This window comes from Hyperolius riggenbachi, chromosome 1 (assembly GCF_040937935.1).
Source record: "Hyperolius riggenbachi isolate aHypRig1 chromosome 1, aHypRig1.pri, whole genome shotgun sequence".
NCBI lineage: Eukaryota > Metazoa > Chordata > Amphibia > Anura > Hyperoliidae > Hyperolius > Hyperolius riggenbachi.
This window is the reverse complement of record NC_090646.1, coordinates 558,301,032-558,319,445: the sequence shown is the minus strand read 5'-3', so window position 1 is coordinate 558,319,445 and position 18,414 is coordinate 558,301,032. Positions and strand designations below refer to the sequence as shown.

Below are 18,414 nucleotides of genomic sequence, written 5' to 3'. Positions count from 1 at the left end.
CCCTTTTCAGTAAACTCCAAAGAACCAGGCAGGAAAAGTAGTTTACGATTTCAGAATTGGTCATGCATTGTATATTTATACAGATGCATTTGCTGGGATCTGAGAACTGAGTTTACCATAACCATTACCAAGATTTTACTGTATTATTATATATTGATGTATATTGCATTCCTTTCCATACTCAACATGTAGGCCTTCATGAGCTTTTTTTTATTCTATGGATTTGGCATACTGAAGACACATTTTTTGGTCTAATGATATTTTAAACACGTATCCAGCACACTTGCCGCCTGTGTGAACCACCAGCACCTGCATGGCGATCATTACATTTGTTATGTGGTGAATGTTTTACCCTGCATGGTGGAAACCCCTCATCATGCAGACTTGTAAAAAGAAGCAGCAGCATTGAAATGGTAATGACCTCCTGTCACAATGGCTACTGTGTCAGAAATGCTAATTTTGCAGCGCCGCCTCTCTCACTCTGTTCCACCCTGGCTGAGAGGTACAATAATAGGTTGCTAAAGTTCTTCAACTCCACCAAGTCCCGGAATGTGAACTTTCCCATACGCGGAGTGCTCAGAGCAATACTAATGTGTCTAGTCCATACTCTAATCAGTGGAAATTCATTTTGAAGGGGGAAATCCAAAATGGGTTCATTTACCGGCAAAAGAATACACCCCAGTCAAAAATAAATACAAATGAAACTGGAAAAATTAGAATATTGTGCAAAAGTCCATTTATTTCATTAATTAAAATTAAAAGGTGAAACTAATATACAGTATGAAATAGGAACCCTTTGCAGGTGATTTGGATGAATTAGCTGATTAGAGTCTGACACTTTGGGTCTAGAATATTGGACATTTTCACAATATTCTAATGGTCTGAGATTTTGATTTTGGGGGTTTTATAAGCTATAAGCCATAACCATCAAAATGATAACAAAGGCTACAACTATCTCCCATTGTATGTAATGAGTATTTCATTATATTAGTTTAACCTTTTAAGTTGAATTACTGAAATAAATGGACTTTTGCACAATATTCCTATTCTTTGAGTTTCACCTGTACATAAATCCGCACTATACCTTAAAGAGACTCCGTAACAAAAATTGCTTCCTGTTTTTTATCATCCTACAAGTTCCAAAAGCTATTCTAATGTGTTCTTGCTTACTGCAGCACGTTCTACTATCACCATCTCTGTAATAAATCAACTTATCTCTCTCTTGTCAGACTTGTCAGCCTATGTCTGGAAGGCTGCCAAGTTCTTCAGTGTTGTGGTTCTGTGATGCATCTCCCCCCTCCAGGCCCCTCTCTGCACACTGCCTGTATATTATTTACATTAGGGCAGCTTCTCTCTTCTCTCTTATCTTTTACAAGCTGGATAAATCCTCCTCTGATCTGGCTGGGCTTTCACATACTGAGGAATTACATACAGGCAGAGCTGTCTGCACTCTGCAGGAAGAAACAGCCTGACACTTCAGTGGAAGATAGCTGCAGGGGGAAAGAAACACACAAATGATCTCTTGAGATTCAAAAGGAAGGCTGTATACAGCCTGCTTGTGTATGAATGTATTTTCTATGTGTTGGCATACTGTACATCAACCTACTTCCTGTTTTGGTGGCCATTTTGTTTGTTTATAAACAAACTTTTTAAAACTGTTTTTAACCACTTTTAATGCGGCGAGGAGCGGCGAAATTGTGACAGAGGGTAATAGGAGATGTCCCCTAACGCACTGGTATGTTTACTTTTGTGCGATTTTAACAATACAGATTCTCTTTAAAGCGCTATTATTATGTGTTCTTTGCCCGAGGTTGTTGAACTATCATCATGCAGCAGCAGCAGTGGTTATTGGGTACTGTTGAACTGTACATTCCTATTTATTTTTCTAATAAAGTGGGTTTAAAGAAAAGAAAATGCTATTTATTTTCTGACTTTCTGATGCACCAATCACGCTGGGGGCGCTGCTCCAGAACTGCCAATCACCGCTGCTCATGTCTCTGCTCCGTCTGCTAATTGGACGCGATGGTCTCGGAGGCGGGAGCATTGGGTCCAATTAGCAGACGGAGCAGAGAAATGAGCAGCGGTGATTGGCAATTCTGGAGCAGCGCCCCCAGCGTGATTGGTGCATCAGAAAGTCATCAGCGGCAGCGAGCAGATACATCCACCAGCTGTTCGTAAGATCTGCTTAGGTAGGACTGTTGTAGCATTACACTCCAGTCCGGGGCAGAGATGAAATCACTGGGAGACAAAATTGGACGTGCGAGGGGGGGGCGGGGGAGGCAGAAGACAGGAACGGGGGGACACCGCAGGACATGAGGGGCGGGGGTCAGACCAACGATAAATAGCGTTTTAAATAAAGTTACTGCATATCCTTAAAACTATAAATACCGTTTTAAAAGATTTATCACTGTGCGCCATTTTTTCCCCACGCCATATTTTCCTGACCCGGATCAGACTCCACCAACAGAGAGCTCTATTGGTGGGGGGAATCACTCATGTGCTGTGCTGTGCGGCCCTGCAGCTTGGCCTTAAAGCTGCAGTGGCCAATTACACAAAACACAGCCTGGTCTTTAGGGGGGTTTACCACTGTGGTCCACAAGTGGTTAATAAAAAGCACTTTTAGGCATAGGGTTAATAAAAAGCACTTTTAGGCATAGTACAGATTTATTTATTTGCCATTTTTAATTCAATGATAGTTCTTCCTGTTCAGTTTCCAATCCAATGACAATTCCTGTAGCTGCCCTTGAATTGTGTGATATCCTTGTGCTGTATGTTCAGGGCTCCACCCATTTTGTAAACTCCTTTCTTAGTGTGCAGTGGGTGGTTAGTTTCTCTCAATGAGCACTGAGACTCGGGCAAGTCTCAGCGTTTGGCTGTACATTCTGGTTTCGGTAGGCATACGTTTTCTGCCCCAATCCTGCGTAATTTCATGCCGTTCTTTACCCTCCTTTTTCTGTTGACATCATGAGCTGGCCTCTGCACTAATATTGAGACGAGGCAGCTGACAGAATGGGAAGGAATTGGTAGTAAAGTCCTTATTTGCGTTGCTTAGGCTTCATTCACACTAGTTGACACATTAGCATACAGGGTCCAGTGTACAGAGGGCCCTAGTCTAGCTGAAGGGACCCAGCAGGAAACCTCATAGGGAACAGTTATCCAATCACAGTACCCTCTACAGTATGAGGCAATGTGATTGGCTGAATAGTGTGGGTGTAGTTTACTGCAATATATCTGTTTGAGAGGGTGCTGTCCACCCAATCACATTAATGGGATTTTCCTATCAGATTTCCTGCTGGGGTCCACTCAAGTAGACTATACAATTTTCATATGCCAAAGCATGCATATTAACAACTACATAAAATTCAGAAAATAGGAATAAGCAAGCAATACCTGCAAAATTGGTGTATGCTGTGCAGTGCCTTAATGCTTACACAAAATGCAATAGATGCCAATAAGCCCATGGATTAACATGACCTGTCAGTTCTAATGCATTTTTGCTTTGCAAGACCATAGTGTGCCATGGTACACACACTAGATTGCAGAACATCTTGTATGAAGATAGGTGTCCCTCTACCCCACTGATGTTGTTGTCCGTGATTTGTCAATTACTCTTTAGCTCCATACACATGTTCAGTAGTTATCACTCAAAAAGATCTTTCTGGCAACAATCGCTGTACAGACTCTCTGCTCAGTCAAGGTGCCTATTGTGTACTATGGAGGGAGGTGGGGGACAGGACAAATGAGAGGTGCCTTGTCTCAATCACTCACAATTAAGGTGCCCATACATCTAGCGATGTAAGGGGAGATTCGATCAAGAGACAAATCTCTCTCTTATTGAATCTGATAAGAGAGAGATCTGTCATCTGCCCATACACCACAGGTCCATTTCTGATCAATTTTATGCTGAAATCGATCCAGAAGCGACCTTGTGCGCCGACTTGCCGCCCCGACGCTGTGCCTCCCTAATGTAAATATCCCCCATGCCCGTAAGTGTACATACATTACCTCTCTGTGGCCTCCGCTTGTCCTCCAATGGCTTCCAGTATTCTGTCTCGGCATACACACACACCCCACGTGGTATCCTAGTTAGGGGGCACAGCGTCGGGGGTTTCATCGCATTTGCCGATCATCAGGAAATTGCACCCCATTACCGCCGCACACTCGATCGAGAAACATCTTGCAGCATGCACGATCGAGAATGCGACCAACTTTCGTCTCGAAATTGGTGCATTGTCGGTCAGGCATGCATTTGGCGGCATCAATTTTTATTCAATTAGATTATAATAATCGAATTGGATGGTCGATCAGCCACCAAGTGGTCCTGTCCCCCTCCTCTCTCCGTAGTATGGAGCAGAAGAGTAACTACAGAGCATAATAGCAACATGGCACAACATACCAGTCAAAGGCCAGGCAGTGTGTGAAAAATAAATTGAAATGGTTCCATTTTTGCTCTTTTTCTTTTGGCTCTATTATATTTACAGACCTCTCTAGTGCTTTCCAGCCTGGGCCTGAGCCATAAACCTCCTGTGCGCTGACACGGTGCCCATTGATCTCTGGCTCCGGCTGACACAGGTTGACTAATGATAACCTTTGCTTTTGTCTTTTGTTATTGCGCAGGAATGCCCTGTCATGGCATTGGCGTATTTCCCCCTGTGATATGGGGATGTAGTGTGCCTTCTGATAGATGAGTTCAATAAGAAAGACCCAGCTACATCTCGTACATCATTTCACAGCGACAGCTCAACTAGCCCATATTTCTCCTCAGCTAGTGCTGTGCTATTGTTTCTTTACCTGAGTGCTCACCTTGTAATTCATTGGCTTTATTCCTTCTATTTGTTTCCAGCGCAACAAATATATTTTGGTGTTACTGAATATGAAATGTTGCTTTGTGCAATGCGGTGCTGTAAACTGCAAAAGCAGCAAGATTGGCTGTCCCCACGTAGATAAGCCGCCAGTATTCCTGCGTAGCTGTCGGCGGCACCTCACAGGGGAGGGTGGCCAGGGAAGGCAGGAGGACAATTACCACCTCATCCACTTTGTTTTTACAGTTTAAGGCTGACGCTATGCTTTCCTAGCTGTACACAATCACCTCAGCAGCGTTTAGATGCAGCATGCCAGGATCACATAAATGCTGTTTGCCAGTTGGAGAACATTAATAAGATTTCCTCAGAAAACCGGAAATTCTGGCTTTGACTATTGCAGATGCATTGTATATAGCTAACAAATATATAATATTATAAATATTGTTCAACTTGTAAAGTCCAACATTAAGCACAATTCTAAACACACTACGTATTATTTTAGTAAAGTGTACCTGTAGTGGAAAAAAAAGCCCAAATGGGTACTTACCTCTATAGTGGGTCTGGGTAATCCAGAGCCTTCCCCTGTCCTCCTACTCTGGTCAATTCCAGCACTGGGACCTCCCAAAAACCACCAACAAGCCTGTGTTGATGGCTTGCACCTGCGCAGTAGTACGGACTGGTGGGTTTGGCTTTTTCCACCGAAGTGCAAGCAGGTCCCTGCTACTGCACAGGCCCAGTGCGGCTGCCTTCACAGCATCCAGGAGGGGTTTGGAGAAGGACGTGGAAAGCCTCTAGACTAGAGCATACATGTCAAACTCTGGCCTGTGGCCCAAATCTGGCCTTCAGAGCCATTACATTTGGCCTTCAAGGGGTTTCCCACTTAAAATTATGTTTGGCCCACTCCAGACCACCAGGGAAGCTATATTGGTGGTAAAGCCCTATAACACTAGGGAAGCCATATTGGGGAGGTAGGGGGAAGGCACTAAACACTAGGGATATGTATAGGGGAGGGTGGGGGCCACTTGACACCAGGGAAATGTATAGGGGAGGGGAGGGGCCACTAGACACCAGGGAACTGTAAAGCGAAAGGAGGGGGCCACGAGACACGAGGGAACTATATAGGGGAGAGAGGGGGCCACTAGACACCGGGAAACAGTATGGGGAGGGAGGACACCCAGACACCAGGAAACTGTATAAGGTAGGGAGGAGGACCACTAGATACCGGGGAACTGTACAGGGGAAAGAGGGGGCCACTAGACACCAGGGAACTGTATAGGGGAGGGAGAAGGACCACTAGGGAACTGTACAAGGGAGGGAGGAGGACCACTAGACACCAGGGAACTGTATAGAGGAGGGGGGGTCACTAGACACCTGGGAACTGTATAGGGGAGGGAGGAGGACTACTAGACACCAGGGAACTGTATAGAGGAGGGGGGGTCACTAGACACCTGGGAACTGTATAGGGGAGGGAGGAGGACTACTAGACACCAGGGAACTGTATAGAAGTTGGAGGGGTGCAATTAGACACCAATGAACTTTATAAGGTGGCCAGTAGACATTGAGGTTGGCCCGCGGCTAGGTCCCAGTGTCTAAATTCTGGGCCACTTTCTATTTGAGTTTGACACTCCTGCGCTAGAGGAACTCACAGGTTTGCTCTAAATTAGCAGTGTGCTGAAATGTTACGTTTTTCTGTATCAGGCAAAGTTTCTGCAGCTAAAAATATATTTTAAAAAAATTAGTATATGGGAAAGGCGTGAGCGAACATCAAGCCTAGATAATTCTGGGTATCATTGTGCTGTTAATACTGGAGGGCGGTGGGGCACAGACAGCTGTGTGAGAAGATTGTATTCTACAGCTGTGGAAGTCTGTGCTACAGGAAATGGCTGGAGAGGGATTCTGATCAGATATTTGAATTGTGATTTATTTTGTGTTCACTGACCTGGAAGCTTCTCTCTCAAAACGTCGTCTAAGTAAACCTAAATTTCAATGTTCCTTTATTAAGCTTTTAATTATTTGCATGGTGCACTACACTACCAGCTGCTCAGTTTGCTTACTCCTTTGTCATTATGATTTGCCATACTACACTCCTGATTTACTAAAACTAGGCAAACAATGTGCAGTGATTGGTCCCAGTGAAAGTGCGGAGGTCCCACCCATGAGACTTTTGGTTCCAGTTACGAAAGTGAGCTTTGGGGAGCCGTGATTGGTTGGTCCTCTAAGCTTATGTGCGTCTTATAGTCTGGGGCCTCTTATAGGGCTTGATTCGCTAAGAGAAATAGCATGCCTTATCAGAGTTAACCCGCCTTATCAGCGTAGCATAGCGAGCGCTACGAACTTATGCCTGCTAATTGGCAATGACGAGAGCTCCACTTGTCCTGCCTTGAACCCCTGCGGATCCAATCACTTTAAAGGACATTATCCCTACACTTTGATTGGCCCAATAGGCTGCTTGTCACTTGACATGAAACTTGACAGACAGCCTATTGGGGTAATCAAAGTGCGGGGATAATGTCCTTAAAAAAAATGATTGGACCCGCAGGGGGCTCTGGGTAGGACGAGTGGAGCTCTCGTTATTGCCAATTAGCAGGTATAAGTTCATAGCACTCACAATGCTTCTCTGATAAGGCGTGTTAACACTGACAATGTGCATTAACTTTTAACATTTATTGAGATTGGCATAAACATACAAGGTTATGCAGCTATGAAAAATAACATTAGCTAACAAGCGAATAACAATGCTAACATTAGCCAAAATTTCACTTGCTTACAGTAAATTAACAATGATAAGCAGATAGCGAACTTTCATGACCGTCAGCCACGAAGATGGCTGAGACATACCAATTATGAAACTTTCAAAATAGTAACATTCAAATGTCATATAATTGGAAACCCCAAATTCAGGGTTTCATTTCTATAGTTATGGGGTTTGGGAGGTAGAAAAAAGGACGGGAGGGAAACCGGGAGCCCAATGTGGTGTAGTACTGTGAGTAATAGTGGGTTTTCGTTTAAATATAAAGCTGTTATACTCACAAAAGTGGGTTGCATGAGAAGCAACCAGTGAAATTGCATGTGGGGAAGTACCGTCCCCACTCGACCTTGTCAACTAGTGGTCGCAGCTCCTTCAAAAGGTCCACTTAGCACAGTGGTGACCCCAATTATGGGGTGAAACGTCCACAGAAGAGGCGAGGAGGCGCCCAATATATGCACAGTTAAGATATATTCTATATACTCAGATGCAGTTTTCATAAAAATTAGTAATCGATGGTCCTACCTTAGAAAAGTAGTCCATCCGTTATGCTTTAAAAGTAGGTACTTTATTTGGCACTTAAATGACAACGCGTTTCGCGGTTAACACCACTTCCTCAGGTCAAATACTGTGTCTATTGTGTGCAGCAGCTATCCCACAGGCGCCCGGGTAGAGTACAATAGCGGGGGGCATCTTCCTGTGATGCCTATCCCGCTGGGTGTCCATAGAGACAGAAACCAGCAACACCTTAAAGAGACACTGAAGCGAAAAAAAAAATGATATAATGAATTGGTTGTGTACTATGAATAATTACTAGAAGATTAGCAGCAAAGAAAATATTCTCATATTTTTATTTTCAGGTATATAGTGTGTTTTCTAACATTGCATCATTCTCTAATATGTGCAGATTACACAACACTCAGCATTCAAAATGATTCTTTCAGAGCAGTCTGTGAACTAATGACCTCTCCTCTGGCAGATAAAAAGAAAACTGTTCACTTACAGTTGAGATGATAAAAGTCAGAAGACAGCCCTCTCCACGACTTTGAAAGTCGTAGAGATTAATGGATTTTTTGCATAGAGATAACTGGAGTTTCTTAACTCTTCCTGTACTGGAAACAATTACACTGATGTATCTGATCTTAATGTTTTATTTCTTAGCTGTGCTACACATACAAATCATAATATCATTCAGTGTCTCTTTAAGAACATTGTAAATGCTTTTTTTTTTTAAATGTTAAGTCCAGTCTGATTTATTTAAAAAATGCATTGAATACTGTATGTAAGAGCAGCCGCACTACCAATCATTTTCATCTCCCTCTGCATCTGACTGTAACATGATATAGCCCAGACAAGGGTGACAAATCCTTTCCACTTAATAGCAGACAGATTGTAATTAACCCCGTCCAGGTTTGCTGGATCACTTGAGATATTGCCACTGGAGATTCCCAGAGATCCCTGGAGAAACCTCAGTTAATTGGCAGGTTGCTAATTAGTCAGTATATGGCTGAACATGCAGCAAAATATAGAGAGATCTGTGGAAAAATCATTGACTTTATTGAGAAATCGACTACAGTATGGTTGATCAAAGGTCGATCAACTAGTGGCCCACACACTACAAGCGATTCCTATGCAATTCATCTTCACTAATCGATCTGACTGATGTTGTGTCATCATGCTCTGAATGCAAAAATCGATTCAAAGTCGATCTAATGACATGTAAACAGTGGCCGATTTGTGTGCAATCAACCGATATCATGCATCCTGCTCGATCGACTAAGCTGGTCGATTCGACATGCTAGCAGCCACTTTTCATTAATTTGGCATACTGGAACACACTCTATTTTGTAGCAGGATAACAGAGGCGCCAGGTAGAGTAAAATTAATTAAAATCGTTAAAAAGGGCGAAGTGGGTGGACTCACCTCCCTTCTGGAAGAAATGGCCGGACAACGGGCAAGTTACTTGCAGTTTAAAGTAACATTTAATAATAACTTCAAAAGTGCAACGCGTTTCACGGGTAACAGTCCCGCTTCTTCAGGCAAATGATTTTTGGAGGGTACACTGTGTGGTCAAGAGCTGGGTATAGCGCCTCTGTCTAAGCTGGTCGATTCGACATGCTAGCAGCCACTTTTCATTAATTTGGCATACTGGAACACACTCTATTGTCTCTAAATTCGATAAAATGATCGAATTGGATGGTCGCTTGTACAGCAAAATCACTAGATGTATGGGCACCTTAAATGTTTGTGTGTGGGGAGTCAGCCCAGGGCTATTGGTGATCGGAACAGGAGATAATCATTGGGCCTGGATTGCTACTAGAAATTGTATTAGCGGTTTTGTACTTCAGTTGCCACTAAACATGTCAGCTGTAGGGGACAGTTTAGATAAGGAAGCTGGTGTAACAAAGTATGCCGTCCCCGCCTCGCCGGTCCCCTCGTCCTCACCAAGGTAATTCAGGTGGAGACAAAGCGGTTTGCTTAATTACAATTTGCATATGGCAGTGTGTTAATAACTGTGGTAATTATTTCCTGAGATGAGATTATATCACCTGAGGGACTCATCTTCCAGGTCTGTGTATTGAGTGTCTGCTACGAATAATTGGGAAGCGAACGATTGTTTGCAAACATGACACAGTCTATTAGGGTCATTTTGTGTGCTGGTGATTGTAACATTTGGATGGGCAGTTCCATGCTTATAGGACACTTTAATTACAAGGTGATTGCACTGCAGCAGAAAAAATGGCTGCTTTTATGCGTTTAGTTCCTCTGAATTGGATTTGTAGGCACTGATGTAAATAATGCTGTGGACAGAAGTTTTCACGATTACCTGATCTCAAGGCTGTTCCTTGGTCGATATGGTCAGAGAGCGGATAATATTTTTTTTTGTTTGATGCAAATTTTATGTTAACTGGACCAATCAAAATCAGCAGCTTACTGCACTTCATTTGTCCAATTTCAAGCGGTGTACATTTGTATAAAATAACCATAAAGGTTGCTGCAACTTATCTTTATTAGCATTTCATTGAGCATCACTGATGTTTGGTAATGAATCGTAAATGTTGGGGAACGTATTCAAAATCTGTTCTCCAGTTGTTTTTTGTTCACCACTTGTTTGATTGAACATCACATTCCATCACATTCCACAGACTGTGTGATGAGGAGACATCATAACTCATTCAAATGTCACTTGCTCAGGCTATACAATGTTTGTAGGCTAAATCACTGAGCCTCTGGAATGTGATGTTCAATCAAACAAGTGGTCTTATCTTTTGATCATAAGTTAGCTAGCATCCCTGTGAAACCCTCTTGATGTAATTAAAGCAGCAAAAGACTTTTATTGCAGAACAATGTATCTCCTTTTTAATGTCGACTCCAGTGTATATAAGCTCTGTTCTAAATTTTGTCCATATACAGGAATCAGTCCAATGAAGGCTTCATAGCAGAAAGCTTACTGCTTTTCTGCTAAGATAGCCAATAAATCGTATCATCCTGATTCATTGCTTCTTGCTCCTCAGTATTGAAACCTTGACTCCAGGTACCCAAAAAAATGCTCCAACTCTGACTCCACAGCCCTGCAAAACAGTGGGAACAAGTGAGAAAATGCTTTTAGTGCTTTTTTCTTAATCGTGATGAACATTTATCACAAAACAGTTGGAAAAGTACCTGTCACAATTTTACAAATAGACTCTTCAGTGGAAACATGCATTAACTTCAAAGGAGAAAGTGTTTTTTTAGGGTCAGCTGACTAAAATTCGATTTTATGTACGCCTTTTACCTCCTCATCAAAATCCTTGCCCACTGATACTGGAGTCCCCATATGCTGCCGTAACAGAGGCAGTATTGTCATTCCTCTTGCTATATATTCCAAAATGTAAATTCAAATCCAATAGGAAGAGTTGGCCTACTCTGGTATACAAAAAAACTGTTCACTTGGGCAAAAATACCTCACCATCAAAGTTCCAGAGATGTTGAATAGAGAACTCATGAACATCTGCTACATTTGGTCTTTCTGGGTTGCCTTAGCTTGCCTTAATACATTCATATTCTTCCTGTTACTATCGCTGTTTACTATCCAAAAAAAATCATAAATGATTCTCTGTTGAGTGTTAGGAGAGAACATGTTTCCTTGTTTGTAGTCAGAAGCAGAGAACTTTTTGTACCATGTACTGGAAGTTGTATGTATCCTGTTGGAACCCACCAGTGATGTCCACCAGCCTGTCACTCCTCCCTGCTTTCACTTCTTACTGCAACTTAAGCCCCATACGTTATTTAGGTCCATACAGTAAATTTAGTGGAATATTCGTGGGACAGCCCTCTATAGCATGCAGCCAAATGTGGGAAATGTAATGGTAATGCTGTCATCTGATCTGTTTATTACTTTAACTTCATTCGATAGCTGCACTGTTAAGGTTGTAAACCCCCCCCCCCCCCCCCCTTTTTTTATAGGAACTCTTACTGCTGCTCCATTGTATGCATTTTAGAAACATTTGGCATGGTTCACAAATGTTCTCCTGAGCTTAAGGTTGTTAGAGAATATAGGGGATCTTGCATACCTGATCTGGATTTATCTCTCTAAAATTAGTGGTGAAAGTTTGTGACCCTCACTTGGGTCATAATGGATGTATTGATGTAAATACAGGCAAGGTTTGCCAGACCCCAGCAAACTTGTCCAGTATTTAGAAAATCAGGCCTGTGTCTGCATTGGCTTTTTAGTATACTTTTTATGGATTTCTCTTTGCAAAGATTAATGCAGCTTCAATTTAAAGGGATACTGTAGGGGGGTCGAGGGAAAATGAGTTGAACTTACCCGGGGCTTCTAATGGTCCCCCGCAGACATCCTGTGCCCACGCAGCCACTCCCCAATGCTCCGGCCCCGCCTCCCATTCACTTCTGCAATTTCAGACTTTAAAGTCTGAAAACCACTGCGCCTGCGTTGCCGTGTCCTTGATCCCGCTGATGTCACAAGGAGCGTACTACGCAGGCCTAGTATGGTCTGTGTCTGCGCAGTATGCTCCTGGTGACATCAGCGGGAACAAGGACACAGCAATGCAGGCACAGTGGCTTTAAAGTCTGAAATTCTAGAAGTGAACCGGAGGCGGGGCCAGAGCATCGGTGAGTGGCTGCGTGGGCACAGGATGTCTGCGGGGGACCGTTAGAAGCCCCGGGTAACTTCAACTCATTTTCCCCCGACCCCCTACAGTATCCCTTTAAAGCCCATTATCAGAATTTCTTATTTTCTTTGCATTCACCTCTGCAAACCAGCAAACTTTTTTTCTGCCTATCAGTAAAGCGCCCTACCCCCCCCCCCCTTCCCCCATGCCAAGCACTTATTGTAATGACTGCCTGATTTGTGAAGCCCCGCTTCTTGGTGAACACTTTTTGTACTAACTTTGACTGATCTGTGAAGCCCGGCCTCATGCTTAGCACCTTTGTATTGACTTTGGCTGATCTGTGAAGCCCGGCCTCATGCTTAGCACCTTTGTATTGACTTTTGCTGATCTGTGAAGCCTGGCTTCATGCTTTGTATTGACTTTGGCTGATCTGTGAAGCCCCGCCTCATGCTGAGAACTTTTGTATTGACTTTTATTGATGTGTGAAGCCCGGCCTCATGCTGAGCAACTTTGTACTGACTTTGGCTGATCTGTAAAGCCCCACATCCTGCTTAGCGACTTTGTACTGACATTGGCTGATCTCTGAAGCCCCGCCCCATGCTGAGCACCTTTGTACTGACTTTGGTTTATCTGTGAAGCCCCGCCTCATGCTCAGGACCTTTGTACTGACTTTGGCTGATCTGTGAAGCCCCACCTCATGCTCAGGACCTTTGTACTGACTTTGGCTGATCTGTGAAGCCCCACCTCATGCTGAGCACCTTTGTACTGACTTCGGTTGATCTGTGAAGCTCCGCCTCATGATGAGCACCTTTGTATTGACTTTGGCTGATCTGTGAAGCCTCGCCTCATGTAGAGCACCTTTGTACAGACTTTGGCTGATCTTTGAAGCCCCGCCTCATGCTGAGTAACTTTGTACTGACTTTGGTTGATGGATGAAGTCCTACCCCAGGGATGTTGTACTCCAGTCCTCGGGGGGGCGAGGTCCTCACACATTTTTGGCACAGCTCAAATTAAGTGATGAGATTGAATCAGGAAAGGTGTGGTCCATCAAGTAGAACCTATTTCTCCATTTATCAGTCCATCCTAACCACTGGCATGGATATGGCCCTTGAGGACTGGCATTCAACTCCCAGTGCCCTAACCTGACTTTGACTGATCTATGAAGCCCCGTCGCATGCTGAGCAGCTTTTTACTTACCTTGGCGGATATGTGCCGCTCTGCCTAATGCTGAGCACCTTTGTATTGGCTTTGACTGCTCTATGAAGCTCTGCCTCATTCTAAGCAGCTTCGAGCTTACTTAGCTTGGTCTATGAAGCTGTGTTTAGCGCTGAGGAACTTTGTACTGACTTTCTGACTTTGGTTGATCTATGAAGCTTTGCCTCATGCTGAACCACATTGTACTGACGTTGGCTGATCTGTAAAGCCCTGCCCCATGCTGAGCATGTTCTTACTTTGGCTGATCTTTGAAGCCCTTCCCCACCTTGCTTAATCATCTTCATTATATCATCATCACCTGGTAATTAACATACTTGCTAACTGGTCAAATAACAAGTGTAGCCACACCAACACCTAACCTGGAGGATGGACACCTGTATTGGAAGGAGGGATGTTAAGCAGTCAAACACCCCCCCCCCCCCCCCCGTGCTTGTAGTGGCCACCTAATCTACAGTTGCCCGTATGGTGCAGCCAGTTCTCTATGACTATTTGTCAGTAGTTAGATCAGCTGTTATAATTTGTATAATAATACCTTTTCTATAGCACTTTTCTACCATAGGCCTCAGAGCACTTAGGTTCTCTCAGATTCAGTAATTGGTAGTAGGAAGTATTAACGCAAGAAAATTATATTTCTGCAAATGCCACACTGAACAGGTGGGTTTTCAGTCTGGATTTAAACACGTCCATAGATGGAGCTGTCCTGATCATGATTGACGGGTTTTCTTTAATTATAATTGAGCCCACTCACAGAATACATAAATAATTCTACGATCTAGTGCAATATGTTTGCAGTGTGTGCAGATGTAAATGTTGGCACTACTTTAAGGGCATAGAAATTCAGTATTTATCTGAAAAGGCATGGAGGAACTGGCAGCCGGCAGATTTCTTCTGCCAAGAAGGATGCCAGAGAAGTGATCCAGTAACACAGCGGCTGTGAACAGAGAGCAGCGGGGTAAGCCTGGCTGCATCTCCGTCAGGGTGGAGAAGGAGGAGGAGGGGGAGTTCATTTCCTTGTGCAATTCTCATTTCCTTACCACAATAACATCTCCTGACTATATTTGTTTCTGAATCCAACACTAATGAATTATCCTCTGATTTCTCACTTGTTAAGACAAAGTTTTCTTTATGATCCATTTCCTGGTGGCATTTCTCTCACAAATGATCAATCCTGTTGTGATCTTCCTTCTGACCTTTGCAGAGGTATTATTTTAAGATGTGAAGCTAACGTAGCCTTCAGGTCCATGTGAGTGCGCTGCAAACGTCATATTCTGGAGCACGCTCTGTAGAGTAATAACATGCTTCATTTCCGTCACAGTAGTCAAGGATAATCTTTGTGTTCTTTTCTATTGGAAATGTCAGGCAGACACAGCCATCTCTATGTAAATATTGGATGCACAGCGGCCGCTGAAGAATGGTTATGGGGATGAAATGTGGCTGGGCCTGGCCCACATAATCAGAATGATGTGACGTTGCTGTGTCTGCTGTGATGTGTCTTAATCTTCCACCTCTCTTGTTTTTGTCTCCTCTGTTCTCTCCCTGCACAGGTGATTTCTATTCCGTCCTTTCCAAACTGCTAGGCGAAAGGGAAGATGTTGTTCATGTGCATAAATATAACCCAAGTGATTTTATAAACTCCGATCTCGTAGAGGAGATAAGTGATGTGGTGCACAAGAAAGACCCTGGATGGTACATATCCAGACAAGTATTAGCACATAAGGAGAGGCCCGATGCCATTCTGGTCAGAGATCGAATTCACAAATTTCACAGATTAGAATCCACGTTGAGACCACCAGGGAGTAATATGCTGTCCCTGGTGCAGCAGGCTGACTTTGGTGGCGTGGACAAGCAGCATCCAGGAGGTTGGTGGGGAAGTCTTCTTAGATGGTTGTGCAAATGCTTGGCCCACATTAGCAAAAACCTGAAGGGAATTTTATGAGTGACCTAAACCTACAGAGGCATAACCATGAATGATTGGCTTCGATACCTCCTTAGATTGTAAATTCAATCTGCTGTTGTGTTCAATTTGTAGACACATTTGCAGTTGGTGCTGCTGGACACCTCCTTAAAACATGTTTTAATAAATTACCCAGCCTTGGTGTGATTTCCACAAGGTAGAATTTAGGCATTACTCATTTCTACCAATCAGATATCTTGAGGCTAGACATAAAGAAGTAAACATCTTTATTCTGATGGGAGATTTGCCTATCACCATTGACCGCTATGTAGACAGACAGCCTTCGGACTTGTACATCAGGAATTGGTCAAAGCTTACACAGTAAAGAATAGATTGGTGGTGTAAAGGGCCTTTCCTCAGTCAGTTGGCTGGTAGAAAAAATATTGTTTTAATTCCACCTAACGATAGTTATTTCGTATTCCCATCTTCACCACCCATTTATCTCTAGCAGTGCAATTAATTACTTTTCATCATGCTTTCCATGATTAATCTAAGCTATGTTAGTTAAACAACCACAGAAACCTTGCTGTTTTTTCGAACATGAAGACCATCCTTCCTTCTAAATCTATACACCAGGCTGAACATACATGTGGCAAGCTAACACTATGGGACCAGGAGACACAGTTGTCATGTTTGCTATTGGTTCATTGAGTCCCAGGTCCACAGTTGAGATGTCCTCACACGTCAGACTTCAAGCTTATTCTGGGTCAATGACTCGGGTTAATCAAACTAAGATTAGGCAACTATGCACCTTGCACCTTTTAAAACTAACCCAGCAGTGACATCTCTTTTATTTTGTATTGATTGGTTTGTCTGAGTACAGAGCATCTAGAAATTGCACAGACATTATTTGAATCCCTATTTTGCTCATGTTAGAGTCTGACACCACCAGTTGCCTGGTATCCTGCTTCTATTCCGGGCTTCAGTAGTGTCTGACTCAAACACCTGAAACAAGCATGTGGCTAATACAGTCAGATTTCAGTCAGAAACAGCTTATCTGAATGCTTGTTCATGGTCTGTGGATAAAGTACATAGAAAAGAGAGACTGCTACACTCACGTATAGTCCCAAATGGGAGCAGGGAAGTTCAAGGCCAAATGATCCAAAAGTAATGATAAAAATCCCGCTGCACCAGATGGTAGGGTGAAGTGAAAAAATCTTTATTCTGTTACTCCATGTCAGTGTTACAGATAAAAGCTCACGCGTATCGGAGCAAAAGATGGCTCCTTAATCATAGCTATGATTAAGGAGCCATCTTTTGCTCCGATACGCGTGAGCTTTTATCTGTAACACTGACATGGAGTAACAGAATAAAGATTTTTTCACTTCACCCTACCATCTGGTGCAGCGGGATTTTTATCATTACGTCTGTGGATAAAGTTGTTAGAGGCAGATGATCAGCGGGACAGTTGGGCAATTTGCATTGCTTAAAAGGAAATACACGTCAGCCGCCATATCCCTCTCACTTCAGGGCTGCTTTAGAGGTATGAGGAATCTGTAGTAGGAGGAATATGTAAGATGCTGCTACTAACTTTTGTTTATGGGAAAAAGCTACTTGCCTGGCTGTGGTGCTGATAATCTGTCTATAATGCCTTCAGTTTCTGACCCAGAATGAGTTTCCAGGTCATATTATTATTTAAAGGTCAGCTGACGTGAGAGTTATATGGAGGCTGCCATATTTATTTCCTTTTAAACCATACCAGTTGCCCAGCAACCCTACTGATCTATTTGGCTGCATTAGTTTCTGAATCACACCAGAAACAAGCAGTATTAGAGGCAGAGGATCAGCAGGATAGCTGGGAAACTGGTACTGCTTTTTAAAGAAATAAATATGGCAGCCTCCATATCCCTTTCGGTTCAGTTGTCCTGTTAACTCCATTTGCCCCATGCATGTTGTAAGTGCCTTAGATGCCATTGAAGCCAAAAGAACAATGTAATAGCCAAGCGTTTTTAAAAGGGAATAAGTATAGCAGCCTCCATATTTATCTCATCATACGACCTGTGAAGCTGCCATTTTTTTTAAATCTCAAGCCACATGCTTCAGACCAACCATCTTTCTAACTGGGTTATTAAGCTAGCTTGTATTTTTTATAAAGACGGCATGTGTCATCAGTTGTAAGTGTATCTGAAGTGATGAAATAAACAATAGTATCCTAAATAATCCTAAATACATTTTCCTAAATTGCCATGTTTTTATTTTGGTTTAAAGGGTTAAAAATCTAGCTTTCAAGATTGAACTATCTCACCGACTTCTGCTGCATATCTTAACATGTATTTGCAGAGAAACTTGGTGCTTCCTGCACACCCTTGATAGAAGCCAAAGGTTTTCTAAGGGGTGCTAAGGCCGAGTACACAGAGCACTTGATTCACAGTCCATTGGAAATAAACAGAGAAGGCCGACACTCCCAGTGTAATGTTTAATTGTTGCACATAGAAGCCGATGTTTCGGGACTTGCATGTCCCTTCATCAGGGCATAATAGGTCTATCTAGCAATATCTAGACCAAATGGTAAGACTGCAGTTAGTGGATGGCCTCTAGCTAGCACCAAGTGTTGCTGTGCTGGAGATGCGCACGTGTTCAGATACC

General features: G+C 43.1%; 1 protein-coding gene across 8 annotated transcripts in view; it reads left to right on the top strand.

The window, feature by feature from the left end:
* Positions 1-18,414, top strand: part of PAM (peptidylglycine alpha-amidating monooxygenase) — a 265,286-nt gene that overhangs the window by 189,768 nt on the left and 57,104 nt on the right. For 6 of the 8 annotated variants that reach the window (XM_068247471.1, XM_068247470.1, XM_068247466.1 and 3 more), the window contains exon 15: positions 15,419-15,733. The exons of the other annotated variants lie outside the window; for them this stretch is intronic. In XM_068247471.1, coding sequence (XP_068103572.1) covers positions 15,419-15,733 — 315 coding nt within the window. The remainder of the gene's footprint in view (positions 1-15,418; positions 15,734-18,414) is intronic. 8 annotated transcript variants of the gene reach the window in all.